This window comes from Scophthalmus maximus, chromosome 5 (genome assembly GCF_022379125.1).
Source record: "Scophthalmus maximus strain ysfricsl-2021 chromosome 5, ASM2237912v1, whole genome shotgun sequence".
Classification (NCBI taxonomy): Eukaryota; Metazoa; Chordata; class Actinopteri; order Pleuronectiformes; family Scophthalmidae; genus Scophthalmus; species Scophthalmus maximus.
In genome coordinates, this window is record NC_061519.1 from 28000920 (window position 1) to 28023922 (window position 23003).

General features: G+C 47.4%; 3 protein-coding genes and 1 long non-coding RNA gene across 8 annotated transcripts; 1 reads left to right on the top strand and 3 right to left on the bottom strand.

The window, feature by feature from the left end:
- Positions 1–189: 189 nt before the first annotated feature.
- Positions 190–2770, bottom strand: LOC118311222 (dnaJ homolog subfamily C member 5B-like). The gene is made up of 5 exons (XM_035634884.2): positions 2614–2770; positions 1750–1870; positions 1454–1667; positions 1204–1378; positions 190–645 (listed from the first exon to the last, which is right to left on the bottom strand). The coding sequence occupies exons 2-5, from the start codon at positions 1854–1856 to the stop codon at positions 548–550; spliced, it is 594 nt and encodes a 197-aa protein (XP_035490777.1). The 5' UTR covers positions 1857–1870; positions 2614–2770; the 3' UTR covers positions 190–547.
- On the top strand, positions 1816–5544 carry LOC118311224. 2 transcript variants are annotated; one of them, XR_004793935.2, is made up of 4 exons: positions 1816–2786; positions 3007–3095; positions 3809–3919; positions 5222–5544. It is a non-coding gene; the product is annotated as an uncharacterized LOC118311224 (long non-coding RNA). The 2 variants fall into 2 exon arrangements; XR_004793936.2 differs by lacking the exon at positions 5222–5544 and adding an exon at positions 4112–4219.
- On the bottom strand, positions 2857–17866 carry slc4a2a (solute carrier family 4 member 2a). Of its 3 annotated transcripts, XM_047331968.1 has the most exons (20): positions 17433–17866; positions 16694–16841; positions 15197–15427; positions 12912–13060; positions 10305–10485; positions 10028–10163; positions 9711–9858; positions 8048–8144; positions 7762–7946; positions 7425–7644; positions 6882–7085; positions 6650–6798; positions 5855–6049; positions 5558–5767; positions 5212–5301; positions 4963–5129; positions 4622–4875; positions 4369–4538; positions 3790–3963; positions 2857–3122 (listed from the first exon to the last, which is right to left on the bottom strand). In XM_047331968.1, exons 1-20 carry the CDS (start codon positions 17472–17474, stop codon positions 3042–3044), a joined length of 3231 nt encoding a protein of 1076 aa, XP_047187924.1. In that variant the 5' UTR covers positions 17475–17866; the 3' UTR covers positions 2857–3041. The 3 variants fall into 3 exon arrangements, with proteins under 3 accessions (XP_047187924.1, XP_035490771.1, XP_047187925.1); XM_035634878.2 differs by lacking the exon at positions 17433–17866 and having other exon boundaries at positions 16694–17098; XM_047331969.1 differs by lacking the exons at positions 12912–13060; positions 15197–15427; positions 16694–16841; positions 17433–17866 and adding an exon at positions 11765–12263.
- Positions 17867–20208: 2342 nt separating this feature from the next.
- Positions 20209–22953, bottom strand: ttc19 (tetratricopeptide repeat domain 19). Of its 2 annotated transcripts, none has more exons than XM_035634673.2 (11): positions 22796–22953; positions 22439–22566; positions 22092–22183; positions 21898–22008; positions 21561–21599; positions 21421–21477; positions 21281–21342; positions 21113–21207; positions 20874–21037; positions 20625–20787; positions 20209–20486 (listed from the first exon to the last, which is right to left on the bottom strand). In XM_035634673.2, exons 1-11 carry the CDS (start codon positions 22918–22920, stop codon positions 20344–20346), a joined length of 1179 nt encoding a protein of 392 aa, XP_035490566.2. In that variant the 5' UTR covers positions 22921–22953; the 3' UTR covers positions 20209–20343. The 2 variants fall into 2 exon arrangements, with proteins under 2 accessions (XP_035490566.2, XP_035490565.2); XM_035634672.2 differs by having other exon boundaries at positions 22439–22569.
- Between the last annotated feature and the right edge of the window lie 50 nt (positions 22954–23003).

Sequence of the window (23003 nt, forward strand, 5' to 3'; positions counted from 1 at the left end):
TTTATTTTATGTAGGATTGATGTATGTTTAATGTATGTATGTTTGTAAATGCTGCTGGATGCCTGAGTTTCCCTCGGGATAAATAAAGTATCTACTAAACTAAACTACTAAAAACAGAAAAAGATTTAAGGATGACATCATCACGTCACATGATGACATCAAAGTCGACTTTATTCACAAAGCAACTGAATATGAACAAAATGAAACAAAACATTATTTACATCAACACTATTTATTTATTTCTGCATGTTCCTGAATCAGAACCTTTATGTATAATTAGAATATTAAGTTATGACATAATGATGTTTTCATCAAGTTAAAAATAACTGGATCATTTTCCAGAAGCTGAAAAACAAACAGATGATAAACGTTTATCGTCTCATGTTTCATATTTAAATCTGTTGCTTGAACAATTTAGACTCTGATTTACAGACGGGAACCTGAAGGTTCCGTGTGAGGTTCAGGTCTCTACGGTGAATCACAGCTTCAGGTGGACGCGTGGTGCAGTGATACGCTTCCTGCTTCCTGTTTCCTGTTTCCTGTCACTTCATGTGAACTTGTCTCCGTATCTGCGCTGACCTTCGCCGATCAGCTGAGTTTTCTCGCCAGCGTTGGACGGCTGCTGGACGACCGGAGTCTCCACGTCTGAGGGGAACAAAGAGCGAGAAAACCTTCGTGACCTCATGACCTCGTCCTCACGTCAATTTTAATCTACAGATCAGATTCATCACTCAGACGTTTCATCAACACTCACACGTTAGGGGATTTAAGGGTAAGACATCATAAAGTGTGAAAAACATTCATGTTGATTCACAAGTTTGAAGCATTAAACTAAATATAAAGTTCATCTCAGAAGGACATTGTTTGTCAGTTCAGGTCAAAGTTCACTGCAGGTGATTAATGGATATATTGATGTTCAGGTTTGATTGATCACCTGCAGGACTCAAACTTTACTCGATAGCCATAAAGCGACAAAGTCTCTTTTAAGGGATAAATTAAGGTTCTTTTTAAAAACCTGTTAAACTTTACAGAAAATCTGTTAAACATCTTCATGTTACAATTATCCCTTAAAGTTCTCTGTAAAACCCCTTAACGGCATCGTTATTTAAGGGTCAATTGACATAATCAATGCCTGATCCAACCGATCAGCTGCCTACACTGACTGACAGCTTGTTAAACGCTCAGCACTTCCTGTTGTCTCACCGTTGTCAGGGTCGTTGCGTATCTCTTCCTCCAGGTCGTCGGGGGACACATAGTCAGGCTCCACCCCCTCGCTTGGGGGCGTCGGCCTGAGTTTGCCACAGCAGCAGTTGCAGCAGCAGCAGAGGCAGCAGCAGCAGTAGAAGCCGGTCAGGACGCCGCACACCAGGAACAGACCCTGAAACACAAACACGGTATCAACCCCGCCCCCTCAGGGTCACACTCAGACACAGTGTAAGCCCCGCCCCCTCACCTTGGCCCACCAGGTGGACAACATGAAGTACGTGTTGACGTTGTCCTCTCCGAACTGCTGGGCCACGTAGAGGCCCAGGGACCCGTACGAGTCGTACATGTTCCTCTTGGTGAGGTCGGACAGGACGGCGTGGGCGCTGTTCAGCTCCTTGAACTTCTCTGCGGCGTCCGGGTTCTCCGGGTTTTTATCAGGATGGTATCGCAGCGCCAGTTTCCTGACACAGGTCAACACGTGATGTAATGTTAGAGTTGAAAGTTCAGGAAGTGAACGTTGAGTCACAGTGATGATCGTCTCACCTGTACGACTTCCTGATGTCGTCATGGCTGCAGCCTCGTTCCAGACCCAGGGTCTGATACAGAGATTCTCCAGAGGTGGACAGAGTTCGCTGCCTCGCCTCAGACATCCTGACACCATCACCTGTGGCAGGGGACACCGGTCAGACCCGGGTCCACCAGTCAGACCCGGGTCTGACCCGTGAAGAGGACTCACCCGAGTCCTGCACAGACAGGTGACCCCTCAGACCTGACGGGCTCAGTGTTCCTGTCACTTCCTCAGAAACCAATCAGCTCTCAGCTCTGATGATCAGTTGATTAATTTGACGATGGACAGAAACGATCGATCACTTAAGTCTGTTTAAACAGATGCTCTGGTTCCAGTTTCCCACTTTTCTCTGACAGTGAACTCAACATATTGTGTGTGTGGCATAAGAACATGATCCATCGATTATCAAAGGCAAGTTTTGATAACGTGTGACCGTTGGGATCACACGTCTGTTCGTTACTGAAGAACAGAAGAACCCACAAGACCAGGAACAGAACCAGAGCCAGACCCCTCTACAGAACCAGAACCTTCTACAGAACCAGAACCTTCTACAGAACCAGACCCCTCTACAGAACCAGAACCCTCTACAGAACCAGAACAAGAACCTTCTACAGAACCAGAACTAGAGAATATTTTTACTACCCTGAGTAAATTGACTTTATTTAAACTCTGCTGAGGAAACGAGTCCTTCAGCAGCAGACAGACAGCTTGTTCCTGCCAACGCCTCTGATCCCAGGTTTTCATTGGACGAAGGACACATGATTTATATGATGATGTCACACAGGTCAATAAGACATTTGTTCACCTGTAAAAGAAGTTTGAGGTTGAAGAGTCGTTACCTGTTGAAGCCTCAGAGTCCGGTCGGTCGTCGCCTGTTCAGGAGTCGGAGCTCAGACGATCTGACCGTCGCCATCAAACATTCAGCAGCAGCTCCGGTGACGGAGCCGCCACGCCTGCTCGGGTTTCACTGAGACGCTTTGTGATGGGGAGGGGAGGTAACCATGACAACCAGGTGAGTGTGCTATAATGATACATTAGTATTCCATACGAGATACTTATCACGGACAAATAAAGATTCAGAATCAGTTTTTTACACACAAAGTGATTTGTCTTTAATGAAACTCAGTTTCAGTTAGTGTGATCGAGACAGAAGAACCAGGAAGTACACAATGTGATTCATAATCTGATCCATAATCGGATTCATAATCGGATTCATAATCTGATTACAACAGCTCTGCTGCAGGAGACATGAGACGGGTTCAACCAATCACACGGGCATCTGCAGCTGAGAGTATTCGTCCTGCCCCTCCTTCTCGTCCAGGTGAGGCTCCACATCGTCCGCATCCAGCTGCAGGAGCACAGGTCAGAGGTCACAGCAGGTCAGACAGACAGACAGACAGACAGACAGACAGACAACAGAGAGACAGACGACAGACAGACAGATGACAGACAGACGACAGACAGACAGACAGAGAGACAGACAGACAGACAGACAGACAGAGAGAGAGGGAGACAGACAGACGACAGACACACAGAGAGAGAGACAGACAGACAGACAGACAACAGAAAACAGACAACAGAGAGACAGACAGACAGACGACAGACAGACGACAGACAGACAGACAGACAGACAGACAGACAGACAGACAGAGAGAGAGAGAGAGACAGACAGACAGACAGACAGAGAGACGGACAGACAGACAGAGAGAGAGAGAGACAGACAGACAGACAGACAGACAGACAGACAGATAGACGACAGACAGACAGAGAGAGAGAGAGAGAGACAGACAGACAGACAGACAGAGAGAGAGACAGACAGAGAGAGAGACGGACAGACAGACAGAGACAGACAGACAGACGACAGACAGACAGAGAGACAGCCAGACAGACAGACAGACAGAGAGACAGAGAGACAGATGATTCGTTCTGTTGTCACCAGGTCACCAGGTAAACATGTTAGCAGTGATCTCCTCCCTGTGGCGTCATGACGTCAGGTAACACAAGGTGTGACTCACGCTCTGCAGCTCTCTGCAGGTGAACACACGGGGCAGCAGCAGAATCCTCACAGGTATCGTCAGCAGCAACACGAAGGGGAACGCTAACGCAGCTGCCGTCGACATGACGACCCACAGGAGAGACAGACAGGTGAGCTCAATGAGAGTGAACAGATGCATCCTCAATGTCCGCACCTGTCAGACAGCAGAGAGACGGATGAGATGGAGACAGGCAGGTGAATCAGTCCGTCCCTGTAGCTCATACGACAACATGCCACCAACTGTCATGTCCATTTCCAATTCATGGACCTTTGCATCGCTCTCTCTCTCATTTCCTATCAAGTCTGTCAAGTCACGTCCAACTCGTCTTAAGTGGAGTCCAAAAAGTTCCAAGTCAAGTTTAACATCAAACACTGAGTTGTGAGTCTGTGGTGTCACACACATCTTCCCCCCCGCCCCCATGCCCCCCCCCCCCCCGCCCGCCACCGCCGATCGACTACTGTCTAACGTATCAACAAAGTACAAAGTGTGTGTCGTCAGTAAAATGAAGAATGATTCACTGCACACTGTTTTTGACCCTGGCCAGGGGGCGGGGCTTACCTTGCGGACATAGTTTTGATCAGGGTGGTACTTTGGGGGCATCAGCAGCAGAATGAGCCTTTCTGTGAGCTGGATCCCGTTCAGAGACATCACGCCCATGTACAGGAAGATCCCAAAGAGCACCGCCAGGGGGATCTGACGCAGAACCTCCCCGATGACGATAGACAGACCTGAGAGGACGAGCGGGACCAGATCAGAAGCAGTCAAACCACCTGTAGTAAGATTAGTAGCTGAAGGACTCAGACAGTCGTACCCACTAGAACAGCCACCAGGAAGCCTGTCACCCTCTGCTCCTTCACCTCCTGGATACGTGGCTTGTCTCCAGGGGCAACAGCTTTGCTCATGACAGTGAGGGCGTTGGTGTGGGTGACGGACCGGACGGTGGCGGCCGATAGCCAGGGCAAACCAAACAGAGCTGAGAGTCCACCCACCACCACAATGATGAGGAGGTCCAGGTGAAAACCAGTTCCCTTCACCAACATTCTCTCCTTCTTACTGACAATCAGCCTGACAGACAAACGGAAAGTGATATTAATACTTCATACTCTCTCAGTAATTAGAGATCAGTTTCCCCCAAGAAAGAAATTTGTGTACGCAGTGATCTGGGACTCCATGAAGATGAGGATGAAGACGAGGATGGCCGGCAGGATGCTCGCACCCATCATCCAAGCAGGAAACTGTCCGTCCGACCCCAGAGGAGAAATCAGCCAACCGCGCTTCTCCGGACTAGAAACCGAGAATCCACTTGGCACGTTGAGTTTCTGTCGGCCAATAGAAAGACAGTGATTCGAGAGACTGACCACAGCGTCTCTTCACGAGTGTTGATCTGCGCTCTGCTCTGACCTGGGTGTAGGTGTCCTCCACGCTGTAGTCCACCAACACCATGATGAGGATCGCGATGGGGACCCCGAAGTCTCCGATGATCCTTCGGAGCTAAAGCCAGAAAGGAGGAGGACTCATGTTTAGACTCAAGGTGCACAACCTGCATGTACCTGTACACACAGTAACTGTACATGTACACATGTATACAGTACAGTATTTGTGCCAATATCTACATGTGTGCACCAGTGCCTGTTCCTGTATGTATCTCTATAACCAGTATAAATTTGTATACTACTGTACCTCCTGTATATATACTTGTTTTCACCCAAATGTACCTGTATGTGTGTGTGTACTTGAAAGTACTGACCCTGCCAGGAAAGAAGGAGCTGTTCTTGAACTTGCGGAGGTAGAAAGCGATGAAATAAGTTCCAGACATGAGCACGAATGACAGCAGCGCCGTGTTGGGTTCTCCGACAACCTTCCCAGGATTCTCAGCGACTGTGGTGTAGTTGCAGAGAGATGGAGATACTGTGTTGTTTCCATTGAAACAGTTTTGGAGAGGATGCTCCTGAAAGATCTAGAACACAAGGGACCAGACATTTAAAGCATAATTCCAAACACTTTCTCACAATGTCTCAACTGCTGCTTGTTGCTGGTCTCTAACCTTGACCAGCTTGGCGAAGGTCTCGTAGATGAAAATGAGAGAAATGAGGAAAGAGAAGATCTCTTGAGTGAAGCGGGAAACGAAGCGAACGAGGATGCTTCCCTCCAAGGCCACGGTGACGAGAACAATGAGAACGAGCCAGAAACCGATCCACACCCGGCCGGTCAGATACTCGATCCCATTGTCTTTACAAAACTACAAAGAGAGAAAACAGCAGGTCAGAATATTGTTGAGTCCCCGTCAGCAGTCAGGTGACCAGACAGGATCAGATTCAAGTGAAGCAGATGATCCTATCCATGTCTGCTCGAGTGAACAGTGACACATAGTTTCTAGATGGTAGATTTAGCAGAGCAGACTTTACCTCATAGACCTTTGTCCTCACGGCAATAAACCTTAAGAAAGTATATATATCCCAGTTGTGTTTATTGAGATGTACAATCAACTATCATCTGCATTGCAATCTATAGCAGATTAAAACTGTTCATCATCTCCACTGGGACTGATCTGAGGCCTTCTGCCTGGATACTGATCGGTAAACCTCAACTCAGTTAATCTGCTGAGACAAAGTTGCTGAGTCCATACAAGGCCTGGCTTTTCTCTAACACGATAACAAGGATGAAAGTGAGGGAACCGTGTCACGACTCGGGATATAACCCTGGATATCACCACAGTTATAGAGATGATTCTGGTGAACAGTTCTCAGGAGGTTCTGTGGAGAACTGTCTCCACAATAACATTCTTTACAGACTTGATATTTTGACACTGGTATGGAGAATGTGTGTGAGGTGAGCTCACAGTGTAGAAGGCCTCTTCAAACACCAGCAGTGGTCCAGAGAAGCCGATCACCAGCAGAGGCTGAGCACCCAGAACACTGAAAACTATGCCCTGCATCGCCGTGGCAACAATCAGCTCCGACACACCAATCAGGCCTTCGGTTTTCTCACCTGTGTCAAAGGTCAGTGAACTTCATGGTCAGAATTTCATAGAATCATCTAAGAACGACCCACTGAGCATTTGCTCGACTCACCCAGGAGTCCACCGAAGGTGATAGCAGGTGACAGTGCAGCAAAGTAGATGAAGATGATGGCGGCCATGCACTGCGGGTTCAGAGCATCTCGGAGATCACTGAGGTACTGAGGGTAGCGTCGGGTCACGTCTTTGATCAAACCCCCGAACGGACGACCCGAACGCCTCAGAGGTTCGTCCCCAGGTTTGGAAGGAACCAGGGAATCTATGAGGAGATGACTGCTGATGAACTGTCTAACATCACAGCATCATAAATGACATAAGAATATCTACATCTGAATGAAACTTGCCTTGATCCCATCTGCAAATATTAAGAAGGAAACAATTAACCTGATGACACGATTACTTTGAAGAAGATGAGGACTTTCACAGAAATCGACAAGATTCCACAAGATGGCTGCTTCAAACTGAGCTCCTGCCCTCATGCTTTTATCCTGAGTGTCCCGTGTCATTGAGATGTAAGTGAACTGCTGAATTCTACCCAAATTCCTAACTGGTGACAGAACCTTGACATTGGCATGAGAATGAGAAGCTGCTCACTGACCTTCATGCTGCTGAACGCAGGACGGTTTCTCTTGCAGTTTGCCGCTCTGCTCCTCCTCCCTCTTTCGGAGCATTTCTCGTTGGAAGCGAGCGACCGAGTGCAGCAGCTCGTCGCCGTCGACCTCCGAGGGAGGCAGGACGACGCTGCAGTCCAGGAAACGGTTGATGGCTATTAGCAGGTCTTGGCGGTCGTCAGCCTGGTACGCCGCCTCATGGAAGTGCTGAAAAAGCCGACAGAGGCAGAATATATTATACAACATTTACCTCGTCATGTGGCTTCAAGGCAGTGAAGCATCATTATTTTGTACCTTTTGCTGGAAAGTAGCCAACAGTCTCACCTTGTCTGACATGAGCGTGGAGATGGAGCGTCCGATCTGGTGGTAGTCAATGTTAGTGGTGGGCGGGCCAAGCAGGAGGAAGAGGAACCTCACAGGGACGGGAACCTCTAGAACCGACTCAAGGAGGACCGCCTCCTGCAGCCGCACAAACGCCATGGATGGCTGGTCCAGGAAGCCCACGCTGCCTACAGACACAGCGGAGGGAGGCGATGAACCTGTGCTCTACAGACTGACACATGAAAGAATAAGATCATGTGTATATGTATTGTACATTTGTGATACATACCTACAAGAACCACGGTGGCCTCAGCTCTCTCTGGGATCTTCTCCATTAGCTTCACTTCATGTTTGGATTTGGAGTGACAGAGGGGCGGAGCTTCTCTCTTGAAACGGTACAGAACAACCTCAGACAAATCCTGACAAAGATGTACTTGTAAATTTAGGCCGGAGGGATCTCGCTTTGTTACCACGTGTTCACGTAGATGAATCGTGAATGTAATTGTTCACATACTTTCTGTGTTCTACAAATGTGACTGCAGTTCTCCTGTAGAGGAGAGCACAGAACTTCTGGAATTACAGTATGTAGATAAACAACATGGTGACACTGGAGGAGGTTACACTGAGCCAGGTGACTGCTGAGATCGAGGTGATGGTATGTGAGGCCCTTAAATCAACTATGGCGAGTATCTGCCCAGACACTGCCCCCTGCTGTTCATGTGCGTATTGCATCTTGCAGACGAGTAGAGTTTATTTCTCAGGACGTGCACAGCCGACGCACCAGACGAACGCAGGATATGCATGGAAGCCATGATGCTTAGACATAGTTGTTATCTACGACCTTACTCAATATGCTGATGACACCCAGGTGTTCAGGTGGCAACAACTCAGAGTGGTTAGTCGCTTCCTCATCAGGCAGGCAGCAAAAGATCTGTCATAATGTTTGAGGATGTTTTCAGCAGACATGCATTCATGAGCAATACCTGCTGATCTACAATCCTCATTATCTGCTAACACCTCAGTCAATAATGGACAGAAACATTCACAGGTGAGTGGAACCTGTCGTGGGGTTCCTGCTGTTGGTGAAGATGCCGCCGGGTTCAAAGTCTCCACATGTGGCTGGAGGTGAGATGTTGCCCCAAGGGAAGGAGTTGAAGGAAGGAGGTGAGGGGAGGACGGATTGGGAGATGGACTGGTGGATTTTTGTGGTAAAGATGGAGCTGAGCTGCAAGGCAAAGCTTTCATTTTACCAGTCAATCAACGTTCCGATCCTCCCCTATGGTCATGAGCTCTGGGTAGAGATGGAAAGAATGAGATCAAGATACGAGGGGCAAAGATGATGTTTCTCCATAGGAAGTCTGGGCTGAGTCTTAAAGACAGAACGAGGAGTCTGGACATCCGGAGGGAGCTCGGAGAAGGGAGCCAGTTGCGGTGGTTCATCTGATCAGGATCCTCCTGGACGCGTCCATCCGAGGTTTACCGGGCACGCCCCACTGGGAGGAGACCCAGACCTCGCTGGAGGCCGGGAACGCTTCGGGATCCCCAAGAAGGCAGGCAGTCACCTCAGCAGAGTTAATACTTATTTAACAACTAATCGCTAAATAACAACAGGTTTGTGTGGTTTTAACAAGTTTGAACAGCTGCTCGTCAAACTTCTCATTGTCTCCCACCTGAACTACTGCAACTCCTGACTGGAGCGTCTACGACTTCCAGCCTCAGTCCTCTGCAGCTAAACTAGAATGCTGCTGCCCACTCCTCATCACAACTGTTCTCCCTGACTCGCTGCTGCAACTTCATCCACTTCAAAACTCTGGTGCTGGTCTACAGGGATGAGCAGGGAACTGTTTGTTCCTACTTCCAACACCCTCAGTACTGCCTCATGGCTCTTTGTGTTGGTTTGATGGACTCACAGGTTCCTGCAATGAAATTTAGAGTCTGTTTCTTTACTTTACCTTGTTCTTCTCGAGCTCAGCCTCTCTGTGATTTGTCAGATTTTTGGAGGGCTCTGATTGGCCATTGTGTCTGTCAATCAGGGCGGCCATGTTGGCGGCAGAGATGTTCCTGCTGAACAAGCTGTGATCTTTCTCATCACTGGGATGACTGATGAATCAAACACAGAGAAATAGATCTGTGAAAACTGTTTATGAAGACGATAAATGAGAAACATCTTTGGGCACATTTATTTAAGGTCTACATATCCCATCTGCTAACATGGAGGGGGCGGGGCTTATGACCTATACTGACACCAGACACCAGCGGGCGATCAGACCTGTGTCTCAGCAGCAGAGCTCTCAGGACCTTGGCTCGATCTTCAGCTTTGATCTGATCTGAGATCAACATCTGCTCCACCACCTGCTTGGCGATGTCCGGCAGCGTCGTCTGCTTTAGGTCCAGAAGCACTGCCCCTGAAACACAGTGTGACATCATCACATCACTCACCTGTCGTTCACAGGTGTGTTCAGACAGGAAGTGATGCAAATGACTCTCTGTAATGTACTATATATTTGATCAGTGCAGTGTCAGTGTGTGTCCAGCGGGGGCAGCACCGTGGGACAGGATCCTCCGGAGCTCCAGCAGCGAGCGGAAGGAGAGCGAGGCCACGTGGGGTCGACCCCATCGCTCCGTCTCCTCCTCCACCTCCTCCTCAAACTTGATCCATCGAGCCGTCTCCCGCCACTGCAGCTCCTGTGACCTGTCAATCATCAGCTCGTTGAGCTCCACAAACACCTGGAGACAGACAGACAGGCACAGACATCACAGACATCACAGACAGACACAGACATCACAGATATCCCAGACAGGCACAGACATCACAGACAGTCACAGAGAGTCACATACATCACAGACAGGGACAGACATTACAGACATCACAGACATCACAGACACAGACATCACAGATATCACAGACAGACACAGACATCACAGACAGTCACAGACAGGCACAGACATCACAGACAGACACAGACATCACAGATATCACAGACAGGCACAGACATCACAGATATCACAGACAGGCACAGACATCACAGACAGTCACAGAGAGTCACATACATCACAGACAGGCACAGACATTACAGACATCACAGACATCACAGACAGACACAGATATCACAGACATCACAGACAGACACAGACATCACAGACATCACAGACATCACAGACAGACACAGACATCACAGACATCACAGACAGGCACAGACATTACAGACATTACAGACATCACAGACAGACACAGATATCACAGACAGGCACAGACATTACAGACATTACAGACATCACAGACATCACAGATATCACAGATATCACAGACATCACAGACAATCATCGACATCACAGATATCACAAACATTACAGACATCACAGACAGGCACAGACATCACCGACAGGCACATACATCACAGACAGGCACAGACATCACAGACAGTCACAGACATCACCGACAGGCACATACATCACAGACAGGCACAGACATCACAGACAGTCACAGACAAGCACAGACATCACAGACATCAGAGACAGGCACAGGCATCACAGACATCACAGAGAGTCACAGACATCACAGACCGGCACAGACATCACAGACATCACAAACATCACAGACATCACAGACACCACGGACACACAGACATCACAGACAGCCACAGACATCACAGACATCACAGACATCACAGACAGACAAACAGTCACAGACATCCCAGACATCACAGACAGTCACAAACAGTCACAGACATCACAGAAGGTCACAAACAGTCAAAGACATCACAGACAGACAGTCACAGACAGGCACAGACATCACAGACATCACAGACAGCCACAGACATCACAGACATCACAGAGAGGCACAGACATCAAAGACATCACAAACATCACAGACATCACAGACACCACAGACACACAGACATCACAGACTAAAGTAGACCACATCAGGATGAATCGCTCCACTAAAGAGGAACAACTCATTGTAAACCAGGTTCAATCAGAATCAGATGAAATGAGACTCCTGTACCTCAGAGAGTCCGGTCCTCAGGTCCGGTCCGACCATCGTGACGACCAGAGGAAACTGAACCACCTGAGAGAGGGGTGGGTCTACCTGCCCCCACCTGTCTGTCTGCCCCCCCTGTCTGACTCTCTCTCATTGAGACTAATCCCACCTGGATTAAGCGGCTCACACCTGTGGCTCGTCTTTCTTTTTCTTCTTCTCAGCCTCAGTTCAGATATTTTTATTGTTTTATAGTCGAGTTACAGACGAGAATCTCATCACGTCGACGTGTGGGATCCAGTTCTCACCGGACCTCAACCAGAACCACCCCTACATCTCCCTGTGTCCAGGACAGGGTTACCCTAGCTTAGCATAAAGACTGGAAGCAGGTGGAAACTGTTAGCCTAGCTAGAGACACATCAAGAAGACGGTGCCTGATCGTCTTTATATACAGTCAGTGCACGTCTTTATATACAGTCAGTCAGTGATCGTCTTTATATACAGTCAGTGATCGTCTTTATTTACAGTCAGTGATCGTCTTTATATACAGTCAGTGATCGTCTTTATATACAGTCAGTGATCGTCTTTATATACAGTCAGTGATCGTCTTTATATACAGTCAGTGATCGTCTTCATATACAGTCACTGATCGTCATTATTTACAGTCGCTGATCATCTTTATATACAGTCAGTGATCGTCTTTATATACAGTCAGTGATCATCTTTATATACAGTCAGTGATCGTCTTTATATACAGTCGCTGATCGTCTTTATATACAGTCAGTGATCGTCTTTATATACAGTCAGTGATCGTCTTTATATACAGTCACTGATCGTCTTTATATACAGTCAGTGATCATCTTTATATACAGTCGCTGATCATCTTTATATACAGTCAGTGATCGTCTTTATATACAGTCAGTGATCATCTTTATATACAGTCAGTGATCGTCTTTATATACAGTCACTGATCATCTTTATATACAGTCAGTGATCATCTTTATATACAGTCAGTGATCGTCTTTATTTACAGTCGCTGATCGTCTTTATATGCAGTCGACAGTAACTACAGATGTTCAAAGTGACCAATCAAAATAGACGTCAGCCACTGTCTCAACTTTCGAGGGTCGAAGGTCACGTTAGCGAGCTGTGATGTCATGTTGGCCACACCGACCTCGTGAGGTGTGCGGTCTGGTTGGTTGATTCTCAGCTGAGTCTGTGTCCGACCAACGATCTGATCTTTGCCGGTGTGGACGTTTGGCCCTCTGGAGCTCCGCCTCACCAGGTGACGCCGCACTGCCGGGACGTCGACCAATCTGTGACCTGAGGGAGGGAGAGGTCAGAGGTCAAAACCTTCTGGATTTACTTCCTTGCTTCACTCTCTCTGGTCTCATGGGAACTTTCTTCAGTCTAATTTCATTTCAAGCTCAATTGAACTTCAGTGAAGTGAATCACTTAGTCAACACACACACACACACACACACACACGCACACACACGCACACTCAATCACACACACGCACACTCAATCACACACACACACACACACACACACACACTCACACACTCAATCACACACACACACACACACACACACACAGACACACACACACTCAATCACACACACACAAACACAAACACACACACACACACTCACACACACACACACACACACACACAAACACACACACACACACACACACACAAACACACACATACACTCAATCACACACACACACACACACACACACACTTAGTCAACACACGCACACACACACACACAGACGCACACACACACACACACACACACACACACACACACACACTCAATCACACACACACACACACACACACACACACACTCAATCACACACACACACTCAATCACACACACACACACACACACACACACACACACTCAATTACACACACACACACACACACACACACTCAATCACACACACACACACACACACACAGGTGGGTGGTCTCAGGTTTCTCTAATGAATGAAGAGAAAATTAGATTTTCTGTGCAGCACAAACAACCAATCACATTGCAGCAGTGAGAATCAGCTGACTGGCGCCTCCAGGTGGTCAGTGTGATCACAGCTGATCTGATTTGTTCTTACATACGTGTGTTGGTCCCAACACTGTCCCTCCTCTGTCTGTCGCCCCGAGCTCATAGGTTCCTACTGAAGTGAAACATCTCACATCAGCTGCTCACACACAGGATGGATCACACACACACACACACACACACATACACACACACAAACTAAACGTTCCTCTCGCAGCAGCAGAATCATGAACGAGCAGCGAACAGCAGTTTGACGTGAGATCACACGTTCACTGCTCCGGTGAAACAGACGAGTACTCACTCCAGGACCAGGACCAGGACCAGAACCAGGACCAGGACCAGGACCAGACTCACACACCAAGACTCACAGCAGCAGAGCGGCGGTGGGCGGAGTGTGTAGGACGACAGCATTGTGTTCAGGTCACATGATGAAGATCAACTAGACACAGAAAAGTCTTTCAAACTGTCGCCCAGTGCCCCAGTGCATTCTGGGAGAGGCTCCAGTCCTCCGTCTGAACACATTCAGTTACTGTGACGACGTCCGCACACGAAAAACAACAACAACAACAACCAGCGGAATTTATGATTCTGTTTGAGACACACATCCACAGGGTTCTTCATCTTCATCATCTTCATCATCATCTTCTTCATCTTCATCTTCATCTTTATCTTTATCTTTATCTTTATCTTCATCTTCATCTTTATCTTTAACTTCATCTTCTTCATCATCTTCCTCATCTTCTTCATCTTCATCTTCATCTTCATCTTCATCTTTATCTTTAACTTCATCTTCTTCATCATCTTCCTCATCTTCTTCATCTTCATCTTTATCTTTATCTTCATCTTCATCTTCATCTTTATCTTTAACTTCATCTTCTTCATCATCTTCCTCATCTTCCTCATCTTCTTCATCTTCATCTTTATCTTTAACTTCATTTTCTTCATCATCTTCCTCATCTTCTTCATCTTCATCTTTATCTTTAACTTCATCTTCTTCATCATCTTCCTCATCTTCTTCATCTTCATCTTCATCTTTATCTTTATCTTTATCTTCATCTTCTTCATCATCTTCCTCATCATCATCATCATCATCTTCGTCCATTAACTGACCCTCAAACAAAGTTTAAGTATTTTTAAATGTCAAATCATATTTAAGTTGAATGGTTGAAGCTAAAGTTCAATGTTTAACTTTAGTTTTTGTTTCTGATATAAAATATTCATTTTACAGAGTCAAACATTTATTTTTCTATTTTACATTAAGTTAAGAGTTTTTTTCTTCTCATTTAGTCAAAATAACGTTTTGTTATTGATCAGATTATTGATCAGGTTATTGATCATGAGTGAATCATATTGTTAGTGTGAAAGAGAAGAAGCGGCACTGACTCTTGATGTCGTCCAGGTCGACAGATGTCAGCGTTTCATCTTCATCAGCGTCGTCAGCGGAGGGCGTGGCCGTCGGACCCTCCTCCTCCCGGTCTTCTTCTATGGTGGTAGCAGCGCTGGGGGCGGAGCCTCTCATCCCATCCGTCCTCTCCTCGTTGGTCCTCTTCCTCCTGCTGTCGCCGGGAGGTTTGGACAGAGGAACGTGGACGTGGAGAGAAGAGTGACGATGATCTGCAGCAGAGGATCAATCACAATCAAACTCATTCCTGGAACTGAGTTCTGCAGAATCACCTCAGGTCCGGTACCACAGAACATCCTCAAAAAACAGTTACATCTTCTCAGGGACGAACCGGATCCGTCCAGAACCCCTTTGAAGATCTGAGGGTCTTCTGAGCATCTGAACCAAGCAGGTAAATAACTGCTTGAGGTTTTAGATAGATAGACAGATACTTTATTTATCCCGAGGGAACTTCAGGAATCCAGCAGCATTTACTAACATACATACATTAAACAAACATCAATCCTGCATAAAAATTAAAAATACAAAATTAAATATTAAACTATAAAAAAACTAGCTTACGACAGTGCAAAACGGGAACAGTGCAAATGGATGTGCAAATGAAGGTAGAAATAAATTGTCCTATTCTATTGTCCTCCCTGCCTTGACCAGGAGCTGTTGTACAGTCGGATGGCCGGGGGACTGTTGGTGGAGCTGGACTGGGACAGCAGTCGGCCACTGAACACTCCTCTGCCTGGTGAAGGTGTTGTCCAGTATGGACAGCAGTTTGTCCAGGGTCCTTCTTTCTGTCACTGTCACCACTGAGCCAGCTCTCCTCCCCAGTCTGTCCAGTCGACTAGCGTCTCTCTTCTTGCTGCTTCCTCCCCAGCAGACCACGTTATAAAAGAGAACGCTGGCCACCACAGACTGGTAAAACATCTGCAACAACAGATGTTGAAGGACCCCAGCCTTCTCAGGAAGTACAGACGGCTCTGCCCTTTCCTGTGTAGAGCGTCCATATTTGCTGTCCAGTCCAGCTTGTCGTCCATCTGCAGCCCTGACCACCTCCACATCGACCCCCTCGATGGACACGGGTTGGACATGTGGTTTCTTCCTTCTGAAGTCCACCACCATCTCCTTGGTCTTGGAGGTGTTCAGCTGCAGATGGTTGGACCTGCACCACCTCACGAAGTCCTCGACCAGGCTCCTGTACCAGAACCGAACTATAATCTTGGGATCTTTAATCTTCCACTTTAGACCTCATGAAGAACTCAGAACCCTCCAGCAGCTAAAGGGAACCTGCAGAGGTTCTTGACAACGTAGAACCTTGTCAGAACCCCTGGGCCTGACCACTTTATTCCTTAGGTTCCCCACAGCATCTTCATAGTGCCTGTAGAGGTTTCTAAATGAAACCTCCCTGATAACCTTTGACCTTTCTCACAGACCAGCAGGACCTGCTGAACCTTCTGGAGATGATGGAACCTTGAGAACCTCCTCACCTTCAAAGTCCTGCTCATCGTATACCCGGAAGTTCTCCGGTGGACTACAAGCTGCCGGATGGAGGATCTGCTGAAAACACTGGACGTCAAACGTTTTGTTCAGGTCCTCCTCTTCTTCATCACCATGGCAACGTGGGGGAGGAGGAGACTGCAAGAGAGGAGTAATGACATCAGACACACCATCACAACTTCCTGTATCAGATCCTCGACACAGGAAGTTACAGTTCAGCTGTGATGGAACCACAATGAAAACATACTCGTCACACATTTCAGTCCTTGGCTTTACTTTACACTTTGACTTTACACTTAAACTTTACTTTACACTTTTTACTTTACACTTAAACTTTACACTTTGACTTTATACTTTGACCTTACACTTTAACTTTACTTTACACTTTGACTTTATACTTTGACCTTACACTTTAACTTTACTTTACACTTTGACTTTATACTTTGACCTTACACTTTAACTTTACACTTTTCTTTACACTTCGACTTTACACTTTTCTTTACACTTTGATTTTACAGTTTGACTTTACAATTTAACTTTAACTTTACACTCTTGACTTTACACTTTGACATCGACTTTACACTTTGACTTTGTACTTTACACTTCAATTTTACACTTAAACTTTACTTTACACAACATTTCGCATGTATTCTTTACACTTTGATTTTACACTTTGACTTTACACTTTGACGTGATAATGATTATTGATCAGTCTGTGCTGAGACTCACTGAAGACGGGTCAAGCTCCTCACCGGGGGGCACAGAGTTCATGGCTCCTTCAGGGGTCAGAGGTCACAAGCAGGTGAGTTCAGGCAGCAGAATCTGGAGGTCAAAGGTCAGAAAAAACACAGACAGTGAAGGTTCACCTGTTGAGTCAAAGATATTTTTGATGAGTCATCTTGATGTTGTGTTTGTGTGCGTGTGATGCTACAGGATCATGTGACATGTTTTATAAACTGTGATGATCAGATCTGATTGAAGGACGATGTCATACTGAGTCACAATAAAGTTATTGACTTCAAACTCTCATTAAAGAGCTTGAGGCTGAAAAACTCTGAGGCCACAGTGTGAGTGTGTGTGTGTGTGTGTGTGTGTGTGTGTGTGTGAAGCAGGGAGAGTTGGAGCCTACCTCAGCGTCCCTGCAGCACTGAAGGAGAGAAATTATAATGCAAAGACTGAAACCCACAGAGGGACAGAGGAAAGAGAGAGGGGGGGGAGAGGGGAAGAGGGGGAGGGGGGGGGGAGAGCGGGGGAGAGAGAGGGGGGGAGGGGAGGAGGTGTTGAGACGAAGACAGAAAAGGTCCAACAGAAACCTGAAGGTCACCATGGCGACCATACTGTCCATCAAGATTTGTCCCGCCCCCTGGCTGTAGACACAGTATGTATGTGTGTTTCTTATCAAACTCCAAAACAAAGATGTAAAAGAATAAAGACGAAGCTTCAGACATCGAGAACAATTCTCATCTGATCTGATCATATAGAATCTGATCTGATCATATTGAATCTGATCTGATCATATTTCAGACGTAACATCTGATCACTGACGAATGCTCCACATCACAAATATGAAATATGATGACAAAACAGAGATGATGAAGTTTATTCGTGTCTCTGCTGCTCTGATGTTGAATATTAATATGACAAATGTCGTCACTTTGTCTCTTCACCATGTTGAGGAGGAGACGTTAATGTTCAGAGTCAGGTTATTGAGTCGTCACTCAGACCTGTCAATCAATCAATCATCAATTATCAATCAATCAAATCCACCTACAACTGATCATCAGGTCTCCATCAGACAAGAAGTGACCTCAGACCTGTGTGTGTTTGTGTGTGTGTTCTCACCTGGTCAGTGTGTTGACACGTCGATGGCTCAGTTGGAGTCTGATGTCAGGAACATCTTCTTTTATAACATCACAGCACACAAAGTGTGTGTGTGTGTGTGTGTGTGTGTGTGTGTGTGTGTAAGTGTGTGATTAATGAATCTGTTCACGCAACAACAAGTATCCACAAACCCACTGCTAAACCTGAATGTGTGTGAATGTAGTGTGTGTGTGTGTGTGTTGATCCTCTGTTTGTGTGTCATCAGTCTGATTCCTGTTTGTCGTTGATCAGTTTGTTTGTCGTCACTGATCTTATATTGTGATGTTCAGTAAACAACAGGAAGTTCACCTGCGTCACGCTGCGTGGGAACTGTCTGTAGGTGTGAGACTGTAGGTGTGTGTCTGTAGGTGTGTGTGAGACTGTATGTGTGTGTGTGTCTGTAGGTGTGTTTGTGTCTGTAAGTGTGACACTGTAGGTGTGTGTGTCTGTATGTGTTTGTGTCTGTAGGTGTGTCTGTAGGTGTGTGTGTCTGTAGGTGTGTGTCTGTAGGTGTGAGACTGTAGGTGTGTGTTTGTAGGTGAGACTGTAGGTGTGTGTGTGTCTGTATGTGTGGGACTGTAGGTGTGTGTCTGTAGGTGTGAGACTGTAGGTGTGTGACCGTAGATGTGTGTGACCGTAGATGTGTGGGACTGTAGATGTGTGTGTCTGTAGGTGTGAGACTGCAGGTGTGTGTTTCTGTAGGTGTGAGACTGCAGGTGTGTGTTTCTGTAGGTGTGAGACTGTAGGTGTGTTTCTGTAGGTGTGAGACTGCAGGTGTGTGTTTCTGTAGGTGTGAGACTGTAGGTGTGTTTCTGTAGGTGTGAGACTGTAGGTGTGTGTCTGTAGGTGTGAGACTGCAGGTGTGTGTTTCTGTAGGTGTGAGACTGTAGGTGTGTGTCTGTAGGTGTGAGACTGTAGGTGTGTGTTTGTAGGTGAGACCGTAGGTGTGTGTCTGTAGGTGTGAGACTGTAGGTGTGAGACTGTAGGTGTGTGTGTGTGTCTGTAGGTGTGAGACTGTAGGTGTGTGTTTGTAGGTGAGACTGTAGGTGTGTGTCTGTAGGTGAGACTGTAGGTGTGTGTCTGTAGGTGTGAGACTGTAGGTGTGTGTCTGTAGGTGAGACTGTAGGTGTGTGTTTGTAGGTGAGACTGTAGGTGTGTCTGTAGGTGTGAGACTGTAGGTGTGTGTCTGTAGGTGTGAGACTGTAGGTGTGTGTCTGTAGGTGAGACTGTAGGTGTGTGTTTGTAGGTGTGAGACTGTAGGTGTGTGTCTGTAGGTCTGAGACTGTAGGTGTGTCATTGTAGGTGGGAGACTGTAGGTGTGTGTTTGTAGGTGTGTGTCTGTAGGTGTGTGTCCGTAAGTGTGTGTCTGTAAGTGTTTGACTGTAGGTGTGTGACTGTAGGTATGTGTCTCTAAGTGTGTGTCTGTAGGTGTGTGTCCGTAGGTGTGTGTCTGTAAGTGTGTGACTGTAGGTGTGTGACTGTAGGTGTGTGTCTGTAAGTGTGTGTCTGTAGGTGTGTGTGTCTGTAGGTGTTTGTCCGTAGGTGTGTGACTGTAGGTGTGTGTCTGTAGGTGTGTGTCTGTAGGTGTTTGTCCGTAGGTGTGAGAGTCTCTGATTGGTCCAGACTGAAGGAGAAACAACTGAACTACAGACATACAGCAGGTCTTTATTTGGGGGTTCATCCTCTGGGGACAAAGACGATGTTTAACACCAGTCTGAGAATCACTGATATGTTCACACTGTCAGTTGTTGAACACGTCCAGTCTGTGACCGTCCACCAGTCATTGCTCATTCGTCTCCTGCTCCCTCCTCTCCTTCACCTCCTTCAGTCCTTCCTGGATCTTGTCCACGGCCTCCTTGTCTCCGGCCTGCCGGGCCAGAACCAGAGCCTCCTGGTAGAACCGGACCGAGTCCTGCAGCTGACCTGTGGACCACAGTCAGAACATGAGACCGGACCACAGACAGAACATGAGACCGGACCACAGACAGAACCACAGACAGAACATGAGACTGGACCACAGACAGAACATGAGACCGGACCACAGACAGAACCTGTCCTCACCTTTGTGCAGCAAGACTCCGGCCATGTTTCCCAGCAGGACGTGCTGGTCCGGGTGTCCGGCGGACCGGCTCAGGTCCACGGCCTGTTGGACCAATGCCAGGGCGTCGTCATGGCAACCCTGCAGATCCAGGATGGTCGCCAGGTCGCTCATCAGAACTAGAGTCTGACAGGAGACGAGATCAATCAGAATTGGTTTACAGGGCGTGTCTCTATATGTGGGCGTGTCCCTCTGTGTGGAAGTGTCTCTACCTGTGGGTGTGTCTCTCCCTGCTCCTGGCGGCAGATGTTCAGGGCCGACTCGTAGTCCTGTCTCGCCTGGTTCAGGTGCGATGTTGACGCTCGGTATCGAGCACGTGAGTCCAGACACAGACCGAGGAGGAGGCGGGTCTCCTTCCTCAGAACCTCCTGCTCCTCTGAAGACGACAACGTGAACATCGTGAACAACGTGAACATCGTGAACAACGTGAACAGCGTGAACAGCGTCTCACCTGTCTGCTCTTCTTCTGTCAGGTCTTTCTGTTTCTGCAGTTTGGCCTCGAGCGACTCGGTACAGAACCTGAAGCCATGCTCAGCAAGCTCCGCCCTCAACAACAGAAACAAACAAATAAACAATCAGACACAAACAGGAAGCAGATCAGCGACAACTTCCTTCTTACTTGTTCTGCTCGGCGTAGATGGTGGCGAGTTTCAGAGACATCTCGATGACAGCGTTGTCGTCCTGCAAACAGAAGTAAGAAGGAAGTCAAGCGAAACCACAAGTACGCACGCACCCACACACGCACGCACACACACTCACCAGTGGCGTTCCTCCTGACAACATGAAGCTCATCGCTGCCTTGAAGAGTTTCTCTGCCTGAGAGAAGAAGAAGAGATTTGACTCATTACTCTTCATCGATGTGAAGATGAGGAGCTGGGCTGTGATTGGACGGTACTCACGTTGTCCAACTGACCTTGCACATAGGCCAGGTTTGCCATCTGAGGAAACACAGGGACAGGTCAAAGGTCATGTGGGTGTGGTCAGATGTGGGTGTGACCAGGTGGTGTCAGGTGTTACCAGACTGGAGGTGTGACCAGGAATGGGTGTGGTCATGTATGGGTGTGATCATGTATGGGTGTGGTCATGGGTGGGTGTGACCATGTATGGGTGTGGTCATATGTGGGTGTGGTCATGTGTGGGTGTGGTCAGGGGTGGTTGTGACCATGTATGGGTGTGGTCGTATGTGGGTGTGGCCATGTGTGGGTGTGGTCAGGGGTGGGTGTGTCCAGGTGTTACCAGGCTGTAGGTGTAGATAACGGCCTGGTTGTTGTGGGTCTGATGAGCCAGAGCGACGGCCTGATGGAGGAAACCAGAGGCTGCATGGAGCTGATCCCTGATCAGACTGAGCTGCTCACACACACAGAGAGAGAGAGAGAAACGGTCTGTACTACTGTACTACCACTGTACTACAGTCAGTCTTCTGTCTGTACCTTTGCCTTCTTCAGCAGCAGAATCATCTCGTCCTCTTTCCTCTGAGATTCATCTTTTTGGTTTTCATCAGATCTACTGAACAGAGAGAAGGCTGCACACACACACACACACACACACACACACACACACACACACAGATACACACACACACACACACACACAGATACACACACACACACACACACAGATAGACACAAACACACAGACACAAACACACACACACACAGACACAGATACACACACACACGCACACACAAAGAAATATAAATGTGCAGTTTTCTGGTTCAGATAGATTAAAGTGTAAATCAGCAGATTTCTAACTTGAGTCTATTTTGAATTTACTCACCGACGGCTGCACACAGTGCCGCTCCTCCTCCTCCTCCTCCTCCTCTTCCTCCTCCTCCTCTCTCAGACGCCTGGAGTCTGTTTACCCAGCATGCAGAGCGTTGTGCCGCCGCAGCCTGCGTCACAGAGCTGCTGAGCAGCGATGCTTTTATTTTACAGGTGAAGAAGAGAAACATCTACTTCCTATTTCAACTCTGATCAGTTTGTAAACGATCACCTATTTAAAATGAATGTTTTAATAAAATATCAGTTTCATCAAACTACCATATTGATTTGCATCATATTGTATTATTTTATTATACTATACATTTCATTTTGCGACATGACGTCACACAGCAGCGCTGCTGACGCAGCTCACCTGTTCTGCTCCACGTGAGTCTGAGACCTGCGTCCAGGTGAGATCCAGATCCGGTCCCGTCCTAAAGACCTGAACCGGTTCAGGGTCTGACGGAGGACGGCGCGGCGCAGACAGGAGGCCGCCATCTTTACTGTTTATATAAGGACCGGAAGTCACGAGCTGTCACTGCGCCTTCAGAATAAAAGCGGCGGCAAAAGGCTATATCTAA

Excerpts from the sequence above, each read along its gene's own strand:
- slc4a2a (XM_035634878.2), bottom strand. The coding sequence starts at position 16,961 with ATGTGTGACGAGTATGTTTTCATTGTGGTTCCATCACAGCTGAACTGT. Across the intron at positions 13,061-15,196 it reads CGACCTGGACGACATCAAGA|GTCACAGATTGGTCGACGTC; the intron begins GTCAGTGCCGCT and ends TCCCTCCCTCAG. Across the intron at positions 4,876-4,962 it reads ATGGAGTCCCAGATCACTGC|GCTGATTGTCAGTAAGAAGG; the intron begins GTACACAAATTT and ends TTTGTCTGTCAG.
- ttc19 (XM_035634672.2), bottom strand. The coding sequence starts at position 22,920 with ATGGCGGCCTCCTGTCTGCGCCGCGCCGTCCTCCGTCAGACCCTGAAC. Across the intron at positions 22,570-22,795 it reads ACTCACGTGGAGCAGAACAG|CAGCTCTGTGACGCAGGCTG; the intron begins GTGAGCTGCGTC and ends ATCGCTGCTCAG. Across the intron at positions 20,487-20,624 it reads CGGAGTCTTGCTGCACAAAG|GTCAGCTGCAGGACTCGGTC; the intron begins GTGAGGACAGGT and ends TGTGGTCCACAG.
- LOC118311222 (XM_035634884.2), bottom strand. The coding sequence starts at position 1,856 with ATGTCTGAGGCGAGGCAGCGAACTCTGTCCACCTCTGGAGAATCTCTG. Across the intron at positions 1,668-1,749 it reads GACATCAGGAAGTCGTACAG|GAAACTGGCGCTGCGATACC; the intron begins GTGAGACGATCA and ends GACCTGTGTCAG. Across the intron at positions 646-1,203 it reads ACGCAACGACCCTGACAACG|ACGTGGAGACTCCGGTCGTC; the intron begins GTGAGACAACAG and ends TGTTCCCCTCAG.